Source organism: Hypomesus transpacificus, chromosome 25 (assembly GCF_021917145.1).
Source record: "Hypomesus transpacificus isolate Combined female chromosome 25, fHypTra1, whole genome shotgun sequence".
NCBI classification, from domain to species: domain Eukaryota; kingdom Metazoa; phylum Chordata; class Actinopteri; order Osmeriformes; family Osmeridae; genus Hypomesus; species Hypomesus transpacificus.
In genome coordinates, this window is record NC_061084.1 from 6094983 (window position 1) to 6106754 (window position 11772).

Genomic DNA, 11772 nt, shown 5'->3' on the forward strand with positions numbered 1-11772 from the left:
ACTTTTCTGTTGTCAACTCTGTAAAGCAAGGCTCTGCTCAACCATAGGCTAATCTCGTAATAAAATTAGATTATAGCGCCCTCCTCTGGCAATGTAGCCTAAGTATCCCAAACATGACCAACAGCCACAGATGAGATAGCCTATGGCCCTAGGTGTATGAAACACAGGTGTCAGCCATGCATTAGTAAATGAAATACTCCCAGATTTGACAATTAATTTTCAGATTCCATTGGAATTTTGGAGAGGCTAAAAACTCTAAATATTCTTCGTGTATGACAAAAAAAACTAAACTAAACAAAAACAAAAATGCAGTAGCAACTAAAAAGTTAGATACAAAGATAAAGACCAAGGGACTTGTAGTTTCTCGATACAGAATTTCCAAAAGTCTGTCAGAGAAAGTTGAGGAACAGGGTGCTCAGACAGCTTTGCCTTTGACCATATCATAAGGCAGTAGGCCTGTATCATAGGTTATGTGAATGTTGCATTGGAGATCAAATCAAATCACATTTATTTGTATAGCGCTTTTTATAAGCAATCTCAAGATGAAGAAGGAATTTGACCCAAATTATTAAATAATTTGAGAAAGTCTAGAGAAAGTGTGTTTGTCTATACCTTGACCTAAGTTGTTTTAAAAGTCACATTCGCGTATGGCTTTCCTGCCTACTTCTTTCCTTCGTGGGCTACGTCATCTGGGTATTTCCGCAATGTTTGAGGGGGCGGTGGCAAATAAATAATAAAAAAATAGAGGGGGCGGTGGCAAATTGCATCGGCGACTCGAAGGCGGAGGCGGCAGAGCATTCTGTCAAAAGCAGTTTACAAAGACACCTTATTCTATGTTAAAGATATCTCTTTAGAAACAACCCGTACGCCAAAAGGCTGACATAACAACACGAGTGGCTTAAACTGAAGTCTAATATGGATGGTAAGTTTGTTCAGCAACTGAGGGGTAAGCGATTGCATTTGTTTCTCATGTAGGAAGACCAGCAACTTGTTTGCGCACTGAGGGAAAGCCCCATACGCCATGGGTATTGCACTACAGCAGGAGGAGTCAGCACCAAATAATGGAGATCACTGTCTTCGAGTTACTTGACAGTAGGAAGTTCGGTCTACATCAACACCATTTAATCTTCCTATCAATTGTCTGTCCCTAAAACTGTCGTTTTACAGAATCTGTCGTGTGCGAGTTGCACTTGATCGTACGAAACAACCTTTCGTGTTACGATTTATGCGTAGGCTATTTTTAATCTAAATAGGCTGTCAAGAGGCCTAACCGATTAATTATTTTCAATCACTGAGTTGTCATATGTTGTTGATTTCCCATCGGCGAGTTATGTAGAAGTTGCCGACAATGTAGACATTTGGGTGGATCACATACCAAATCAACTATAGCCTATGACCCGTATCCTATCCTAAATCTAGCCAACTTTTACTACGCAGACTGTACATTGGATACTGGCTAAACGGTGTGTAACGAGAAGTTCTAAGAAATGAACACGAGGAACCACATTAATATAGGCTATTGATTCGTTTTTGAAGGCTATCAGCAAGTTGGCTGCAAAAGGCTGAAAGGAGGGCGCTGTCTTTTGGCACGTTTTGTTTCTAAGTCCAACAGAAAGACACGCATAGAAAGTTTATTAGTTTGTTGAAGTTAAACCCGAAATCGAGGATCTTACTAAACGACATTATAGGCTACTTTGTTGTGCCTTCTGTTATATAAAGTGGGTGTGCCAAATCATCTGATTGTATCAAACAACTTTCATGTAGGCAACAGTCGGATTTCTAATCTGTGTAACATAACTTCCTGTTTGGGGCTTTGTCTAATGTTACATTGTGCGGGCTTTTCAAAACACTGATAAAAAAGGATAAATAAAAAATGGGGAGGGAAAAAAGTAGCAACAGCAAGCAACAAGTATCTCTTCTTTGTCTTTTACATATATCTGCGCTAGAAATTTAATTTGAGACAATATAGGGTGGTTGAAAAAACAGTAGCCTATCCCTAATACCTTTTATTGTGGTTAGTTTACTATCTACCAGGTGTGTTCTCTCTATCTGTGTTCATCCATTATGAGAAGAGGAACCAGACTGCATTTCTACTTTTAGTTATGTATTATATAAAAGAGTTGATGTTTTACCACTATTGCTTACCGAACACTCGATATAGTTTCTTTTGTAATCAAGCAATAAAACCTGGGTGTTTATTTATGCTGAGTGGCTGTGTCCTGTCTGTTCCCACAGGAATGTATAGATGGGGGCAGGCCCCACTGAACCAAGGTAAGTCTAAGATCATTTAAAATATTGGGTTCATCGGGTGCAACTTCTCTATCAATTAGCCCTGTTTCTTGCATATTCACATGTCTCTCAAGACTGCCTACTTTGAACTGATGTTACACAGTGACTCATTGGGATGTGTTTTGATATCTGAGATACACAAACTGCACAAAATGAACAGATTGGTGAGGGTGACGCACACCCTGGTTCACCTCATTCACTGTCTTTCTGGCACTCACAAACCCTTTCCCGCTCTCTCTTTTCCTCTCCCTCCACCATCTTACTTCTCCATAACTCCACAGGGAACCCCTTCATAGAGATCATAGAGCAGCCCAAACAGAGGGGGATGAGGTTTAGGTACAAGTGTGAGGGCCGCTCTGCCGGAAGCATCCCTGGAGAGAAGAGCAATGACACCACCAAGACACACCCCACTATCAAGGTTAGCAGCCTATCTGAGTTCACCTCACTCACCTCTCACTCTGTTGGTTTAGTTTACTGTACATGTTGGTTTGTACTTCCTTAGAAAAGCCACCTTTTTGATACGGGTCACTGTTTCCGGAAAAGTTGTACTGACCTTCAAATATGACAAACAAAAGAAAAGTGAATCTTTCGATGGAATACCAAGATGTTGTCTCTGCACCTTTTCTAGAGTTAAATATCAATAGCAAATACAAGCTGTGATTTTCATTGTGACCTTCCAGTTTACAACTGTCAAATACAGCCATTGTTTGATGGTTTGGGAGTTCCCTATGTAATTCATTAGGGGACTACAGGAGTAGTCTGAACGTTGTTAGAACTCGGTTACGAACGATACAGTAGGTCTCCTAAGTCCCTGTTGGCGACTCAACCATAAGTGCTGATATCCAGACTTATTTTGGAGTGAGGACTTAGTATGGGTTGTGATTGGGTTCTTCTCAGTTTGAGTGGGGTTACAACAAACCGTGCCTGGCATCAGACAGGAGGAGAACAAACATTTTGGGTGCAGTTCTCAAATGAATATATACTGTAGGTTTACAAATGCATTCCGGTTCTAGATGTTTTGGAGCACTTCGATTTGTGCTATCATGTCCTTATTTTTTATTTCCCTGCCCTTTGGGTCTTTTTTTTGTCGAGAAGGAAGGTGAGTAGATTGTTGATCTTAACTGCAAACATATTTCCCTTCCCTCCCTGGCAGGTGCATAACTACAGTGGTCCCCTGCGTGTACGCATCTCCTTGGTGACCAAGGACGTTCCCCACAAGCCCCACCCCCACGAGCTGGTTGGGAAAGACTGCAAACATGGCTACTATGAGGCTGACCTGCAGGAGAGACGAGTACACAGGTACACGCAGAAGCGCTTTGTCGGACTGCTCGATTATGGCAAAAATTGAATGTACAGTGCCCTCCAAAAGTATTGGAACAGTGAGGCCAATTCCTTTATTTTTGCTGTAGACTGAAAACATTTGGGCTTGACATCAAACGATGAACGTGAAACCAGAGATCAACGTTTCAGCTTTTATTTCCAGGTATTTACATCAGGATCTGATGCACAACTAAGAAAATATCACATTTTGTTTGAATCCACCCATTTGTCATGTGAGCAAAAGTATTGGAACAGATATACTTAAAACATATTTAAGTGAATAAGACTTAATATTTAGTTGCAAATCCTTTGCTTTCAATAACTGCAGCAAGTCTGTGACCCATTGACGTCACCAAACTTTTGCATTCTTCCTTTTTGATGCTTTCCCAGGCTTTCACTGCAGCCTCTTTCAGTTGTTGTTTGTTTTGTGGGGTTCCTCCCTTCAGTCTCCTCTTAAGCAGGTAAAATGCATGCTCTATAGGGTTTAAGTCTGGAGATTGACTTGGCCAGTCTAATACCTTCCATTTCTTGCCCCTGATGAACTCCTTTGTTGTTTTGGCAGTGTGTTTTGGGTCGTTATCTTGCTGCATGATGAAGGCTCTGCCAATCAGTTTGGTTGCATCTTTCCTTAAATTGGCAGACAAAATGTTTCTGTAGACTTCCGAGTTCATTTTGCTGCTGCCATCATGTGTTACATCCTCAATGAAGATTAATGAGCCCGTCCTAGAAGAAGCCATGCAAGCCCAAGCCATGACATTACCTCCACCGTGTTTCACAGATGAGCTTGTGTGTTTGGGATCATGAGCAGTTCCTTTCTTTCTCCAAACTTTAGCCTTTCCATCACTTTGGTAAAAGTTAATCTTTGTCTCATCAGTCCATAAAACTTTGTCCCAGAATTTTTGAGGTTCATCTCTGTACTTTTTGGCAAATTCCAGCCTGGCCTTCCTATTCTTCTTGCTAATGAGTGGTTTGCATCTTCTGGTGTAGCCCTTGTACTTTTGTTCATGAAGTCTTCTGCGAACAGTAGATAGTGATACCTTCACTCCTGGCATCTGGAGGTTGTTGCTGATCTCACTAACAGTTGTTTTAGGGTCTTTCTTTACAGCTCTCACAATGTTTCTGTCATCAACTGCTGATGTTTTCCTTGGTCTACCTGTTCGACGTCTGTTACTTAGTACACCAGTAGTTTTCTTCTTCTTCAGGACATTCCAAATGGTTGTACTGGCTATGGCCAATGTTTCTGCAATGGCTCTGATTGATTTTCCATCTTCTCTAAGACTCACAATTGCTTGTTTTTCACCCAAAGACAGCGCTCCGGTTTTCATGTTGTTTTCACCTCTGAATACAGTCTGCATAGACAAAACCTATCTTACCCAATCTGAACCTGAGTGTAGACATTCAGTGGTATTTATTGATTGAATAATGTATGTAATAGGACACACCTGGGCAACAAAACACACCTGTCAGTCATATGTTCCAATACTTTTGCTCACGTGACAAATGGGTGGGTTCGAACAAAAAGGTGATATTTTCTAATTTGTGCATCAGATCCTGATGTAAATACCTGGAAATAAAAGCTGAAACGTTGATCTCTGGTTTCACATTCATCGTTTGATGTCAAGCCCAAATGTTTTCAGTCTACAGCAAAAATAAAGGAATTGGCCTCACTGTTCCAATACTTTTGGAGGGCACTGTATGAATATTTTTATCAACATTGACCTCACGGTTATTGAAAGCATTGACTTTGGAAACGTCATGCATTCATTGAAAACAATTCGTCTTTTTAACAGTGGATTTTCTTGAACTTTAAAAACAATTCAACTGAAAAACAAACAACAACAATGTATAAGCTTGTCTCAAAAGTATCACCGGATGGCAATCCTGATAAAGACAGAGGGATATAAAGGTGTTCTAGTCTCAGCTACAATGTACCAGGCAGGAGGTAGAAAAGGGGAGTATTTGACAGCGAGCCACTCACTTTGGGGGGAGATAAGTCATTTTTATTACAGTGATTCCGAAACGGAATGCGGCACAGTAATCGTTAAATCTTGATAATCTAGTTTTGATCATCATTTGAAGCCCAAATAGTAACTGAAAATAAAATCTTGATGAATTTCCCAGCCCCGCTACTTTTTGTAGGCTTGTGCACTTCTGTAAATATGTCAATATTTACTTCTGTAAATATGTGCCAAAGACGATTTGTGGATGGATTTTTTTGTTGTTTGATCCTGGGCTGAATGTGGGAAATGGTGCTGGTGGTTTTGTGTGAGTGTGTGTGATGAAATGCAAACAAACACAATGTTCTGTAGACCTGCTAATGTCTTCATAAACAGTCATCCATCTGTGTTATGCCTGGGTGACCAGAGAGACAGTAAAGTGAATCATTTTGTCCTTTTTATCATGGCAAGGTGCACCCTTTTTTGAAGTGAATCATTTTGACTTCAGCTGAGGAGATTTCTCATGTGCATTCCCTCTGCACTGTGTCATTTCACATGTTAACGCTGCTTTCAATTTATGGAAAAAATGGTTCATTGAATCTCAGTCATGCAGCAAGTGCTCGTTCTCAAGTTCTCTCTATTGATCTGCTTTCAGTTTTCAAAACCTGGGCATTCAGTGTGTGAAGAAAAAGGATGTGACCGAAGCAATTACATGCAGACTTCAGACCCGTAACAACCCCTTCAATAGTAAGGCACACCAACCCAAACCCAAACTCGCCAATGTTCAGCAGTTCTCTACCATAATACTAAAACCTCTCAGCCAGCACTGATATGTGTTTTGTTGGGCTCGGTATTGCGTGAGTATCCTTAAATGACCTCGCCTGGGGCAGGATGCAGTGTGTTGATACCAGATAAGTGTTTCTCGAATCACAACCGCTCCCTGACCACCCCTGTTCGGGCACTGTTTTGGCTGCAGTTCCCGAGGCTAAGGTGTGGGAAGATGAGTTTGACCTGAATGCGGCAAGGCTGTGTTTCCAGGCTTCCATAACTCTGGCCACTGGGGAGCTCCTAGCTCTGGAGCCTGTGGTGTCCCAGCCTATCTATGACAACCGTGAGTCTTCAGTCTTGCACACACGTACACACCAAACGTGCGATAAGTCACTCCAATGCACATGCACTCAAACACTAGACACACACACTCTCACTCACTCACTCACTCACTCACTCTCTCTCTCTCTGTCACACACACACGCACACACACACACAGACGTGTCAAGCTTACAGGAAGTCGGCTACTCTCGCTTGACTCTCCATAACCCTTTTTTCTGTAAGTCTCCAGATGTGTACACAGCATGGTACCTTTCCTACTCCATTGTCTTGTGTTCAACAGGAGCACCCAACACTGCTGAGTTGAAGATTTGCAGAGTCAACCGCAACTCTGGCAGCTGCAGAGGGGGGGATGAAATCTTCCTGCTCTGTGACAAAGTGCAAAAAGGTAGTTTCATCCACCCGGTCAAAGAAGTACTCCTTTTTGTCTCTGGAATTGTCTGTCTGTTCAAAGATGTCTTTATCTTTATTTGGCTATTTTTCACTGTTTCATTTCTTAACCTTCGCCTACCATGTCATTGTACTTCTGTCTGTGTTGTTAGTGATTTATGCTAAGTAGCTAATAATGGTCCCAGACAGTGGCACTGTTCCTGTATTTGAATGAGCTTTTCTCTGAAGTTGCTCCACTTGAAAAAGAGATGTCTGAAAGTGTGGTTTCTTCCTTCCTGATGTGTCTACTTAGTCACCGTGGTTTCCCTACCCGTGCTGTTTTTTTGTGAATTACATTTATATTTAGTCATTTAGCAGACACTCTTATCCATAGCGAATTGGGTTAAAGTTCATATAACAGGGACTTTTTTCCGATTTGGTCAGAAAAAAGTGCTGGGATCCTATTTCTCATTGTGTTTGTTAGTAATTTTAAGCACCGTGGTGGAAGTGGTGTAGTCAGGGTGTAAAAGAGTGTGGACAGCAGGGAGGGTGGGTCAGAGATAGCCACTGCAGTCTGGTAGCTTCCACAGAAGAAACGTCCTTTTCTCTCCACCTTCCTAACCCTGCTACCCCCCCCCCCCCCCCCTCCCCATTCCTATCAGAGGACATCGAGGTGCGTTTCTTCCAGGACACTTGGGAGGAGAAGGGAACGTTCTCGCAGGCCGATGTCCACAGACAGGTGGCCATCGTGTTCCGGACGCCGCCCTACCATGACAACAACCTGACTGAGCCAGTCAGGGTCCAGATGCAGCTGCGGCGGCCGTCCGACCGCGAGGTCAGCGAGCCCATGGTGTTCCAGTTCCTGCCCTCAGAACAAGGTCAGCTCCTTGTGTGTCTACCATGATAGCTTGCTAGGTTACTCTGACATGTGCTTCACATGTTTGATATTTAATTCACATCTTTTAAAATGAAACATGACTAAATGAGTACAGGTCATTGGTATCACTGTAAGTTTTACATTATGTTTGACAGGATTGTTTTGTTTCACATTGTAGATGAGTACAGGCTGATACAAAAGAGAAAACGAACACAGGGATTATTTCAGAATATGAAACTGGTGCCCATGATACCTGGTAGGTTTCTAGAACTATCTCCTACCGTCTCTTTACCTTCAAACAATTGAGTAATGAATGTTTATACTGTTTGTAAAAGTGTGTTTATTATTTCAGCACCGATGCCAGCAGAGAGTCCCATGGCCCATGGAAAGCGAACACATGGAATATTCCCGAATGTGAAACCAGGGGCCATGATGCCTGGTAAGTGTCATTCTACTTGTCTCTTTACCTAAACACGATTTTATTATGAATGTTTGTAAGTGTGTGTGGGTGTGTTTATGATTTCAGCACCCATGCCAACAGAAGGTCCCATGGCCAGGAGACCAGTCACTGTAAAGCCTCCGGTTACAAGTGTTCAAGCTGGTAAACCTTTCTTCTCTCCTAACCGTCAAAATGGTCGTTTGTTTTCATCATATGCCGGTCAAACCAGCAGATCCGAGTCACAAATCGTCTTCTGACAGGGTTCACGTGTGACTCATGAAACGTTTGTTTCTTGCTAATCCCAGTGCAAAAATGATTGGGCGGTGATGAATGTGGTGGCTGAAAACAATCGTCAATTAAATATCACGCCCATATATATTCTTAGTTTAGAGGCCGGTTTAGAAGCATTGCCCCTAGAGTTTACAACATGGAGATGCATAATAAGAGAAACTTCCCAACCTCAAAATAAAAACAATTAGCAAATCCAATTGAACCAACTGGGAATAGAAACCGACTTAATAGCCAAAGCTCTCGATAAAAGATACCTGTAATGCTGTCCCAAAGAATCCTTTCCTGTTTTAGGGGTGAGTAGAGGTCTTCTAACTGCCATTGGTGAGATTTACTGAATGTCAAGGCTTTTGTTGTGACTGAATAACCATCTATCCTTTCACATTGCATATTGGTTCGCCTACTCATTATTTTAAAAGTTTCATTTGAATTACTTGTAATGATGTCACCAGTACTTCAAATGAATTTTACACCACCAAGTATCAACTCTATAAATTGCAAATCATTTGAAAATAGCTATTTATTTTAGGGATGTATGACACATAGTCGATGTAAACCTTAAGAAAATAGAAAGTTTTGCTATAGGTTTGCTATAGTGCCTCCCCCCCCCCCCCCCCCCCCCCCCCCCGGGAGCGCAAATCGGAGACGCCCCCCCACCCAGCCTTGGCGCCCTCTGCTGGTGGTGCGGGACGGTTAATTAATGGACTCACTTCGGTATTTGGCGCCCCCTCTTCGTGGCTGACTAGTTTGCCTAGAGCAAACGCCGGCCCTGGTCTGCGCTACATATTTTTAAGCAATGAATTTGTGGCTGCATGCTTAGATGCCAGTATGAATGAACTGTCTCATTACAGTTCTCCAAGTCCAATTTTCCAGTGAAAGTGAGGCCTTGTGTTTTTGCCTTCTGCAGGTGTGAACCCAGTGGTGTCCGGTGGTACCATCCCTTCAGCCAAGAACCTGTCCTGTTTCAACCTGCCGCCAGGTCACCTGTTCTCAAACCAGCCAGAGGTCGCACCTGCTACCACCAATCAGACATGGAATTTCCTCAGCAGCCTCACCCTAGACTCCCAGCCCAAAGCTACGCCGGTGTCCAGTTACTCCACCCAGGTCCAGCCGTCGGCTGCGGAGGCCTCCACAACCCAGGCCTACTCCACCGTCAATTTCATGGATATCCCCGAGTTATCCTTCTGCACCTTTCCCTCTGAGCCCCAGGTCAACACGCCCCAGAAAGGGCCCAGCGTGGGAGACAACCCAGAACTCCGGTTTGATGCTGAAGATCTGTGTGAGTTCCCCAGTTTTGACGTCGGTTCCCAGGGCAACCTGGAAAGCCTCAATATGGATGACGTCCGCGCTCTGCTGGAGGGCCAAGTGGAAGCGCAGGGAAATGGAGCATCCGCCTTCTCTCAGGCATCGTCCCAGGCAAGCTCCTCCGCCCTCCAGAACAGCAGCGTGCAGAACCCAGGCGATCCAGCGTCCAATACCGGTGGCTTCCCCTACATGAACTACCCCAACAGCATTGTCAGTCTGCTCCAAGAAAATGGCATGATGGACACTTTCCCTGGCCCCGCCGTTCAGCCGGTCTCCTTGGAGGACCAGGACTGTTTCAGCTCCATTGACGAGGAGCGTCTTATGTCCATTTTCAGCGACCCGCATGCAGGTTTTGTGTCTGGAAACTAACCGACGTAAACGTTGTCCTTTTTCCCCCTCACAGATTCATAAGCCTTCAAATAATTCAGGAACTTTGTCCCTTGAGACCCAATTCAGCTCCACTTTCTTTGTAATGTAAATAGAAACCAAGGAAAAACAAATTGGTGGTTATCTTAGTGTGCCACTTTTATCTATATGGATATTCTTTATTTTGATACCTGAAGTACCTTTCTGATACTAAGTGGACAGTGGTGATAGTGGGACACAGGTGTATTGGTCAGTTTGCCATGGATGGTGAATCACAAGGATGAACTGGAATGTCACCATCAAAACGGTCAAACTTTATAATGCCCTTAAACTGGGTTCTATTTGAACATTGCACAGTGGTGCCATGTGATGCATCTAATATTCAGGAGTGATATTCACTCTGGTCCTTGAAGACCCAGTGGTTAAAGTTTGCAATAGTGCCTTCCCAGTTTTTGTACCTTACATTTATATTAAAACAACATTAATAGTGATCGGCTATACCAACGCACCTTCTGTGTGTTTTGTTTGTCCACAAAGTAGATATTGTGGCCTTTCAAGACAAAGACTTTGAGACAAACAAGCTATCAAAAAACTGTCTTTGTTATACTGTCACAGGAAGCAATTAAAACATTTGCTTGTCAACAATTGCACTTCTTTGAAAGATAATTCATAAAACACCATACCAAACCACTGTCAGACAGGAAGCTCTTAGAAAATAATAATTTCCCAAATTGACTCTAAATTGTATGGTCAGGGTTATACTATCTGTATGATATCTTTAGATTGTGCTTTTTATGTACAAGTCGGAATACGTATAGTGTGCATTTGAGTTTCATCAGTTGGGTTAACTGTGCTACTGTGTTCGGAGAGGGCAGATTTGTAGACATTCTTCAGCTTTAGTGGTCCAAAAACATTGAAACGATTGTTTTAAAACCAAATATTTTTCAGATAGCAATTGTTTTCAAACGCTAGAGATGGGTTGTATAGTTATGCCTCGGTATAAGAAATCATTACCACCATTTATCTTTTAAATCCAAGGATACTGAAGGTTGTATATAAATATCACCTTAACCTCATGGATGTTTTTTTTTTTCTGTTGTACGTTGTAATATGTACACATACAAAGCACAGAACACAGATCGTCACCTAGGCCAAGTAAAGAAATTCTAACTAAAAACATCCAGCACAATTCACATTTCAGTACACATAAAAACATACTTTCTGTAAATATAAAATGATCTACAAATGTAGTAAATGCACTGACTTACTATAAAGACTCAATATAGATTGTTTCTTTTTTATATATATATGCTCATATTGTTCAATTTATCATAGATGCTCCTATCAAATTTCTATTCAAGGTCAGTTTTTAATCCAAAACGTATTTAGCTAGTGAAGCTTCCTTATCATTAACTGATGAAAGTGTAAGACCCTGTATGTGACAAATAAAATCATAACACTCTAAAAGCTGGCAT

At 42.2% G+C, this 11772-nt stretch overlaps 1 protein-coding gene across 1 annotated transcript; it reads left to right on the forward strand.

Annotated features, from left to right (window-relative positions):
• Positions 1–753: 753 nt before the first annotated feature.
• rela (v-rel avian reticuloendotheliosis viral oncogene homolog A) lies at positions 754–11764 on the forward strand. The gene is made up of 12 exons (XM_047049041.1): positions 754–922; positions 2236–2271; positions 2571–2707; positions 3443–3588; positions 6202–6293; positions 6523–6657; positions 6937–7041; positions 7685–7900; positions 8078–8155; positions 8252–8338; positions 8426–8500; positions 9534–11764. The coding sequence occupies exons 1-12, from the start codon at positions 916–918 to the stop codon at positions 10298–10300; spliced, it is 1881 nt and encodes a 626-aa protein (XP_046904997.1). The 5' UTR covers positions 754–915; the 3' UTR covers positions 10301–11764.
• The last annotated feature ends 8 nt before the right edge of the window (positions 11765–11772 follow it).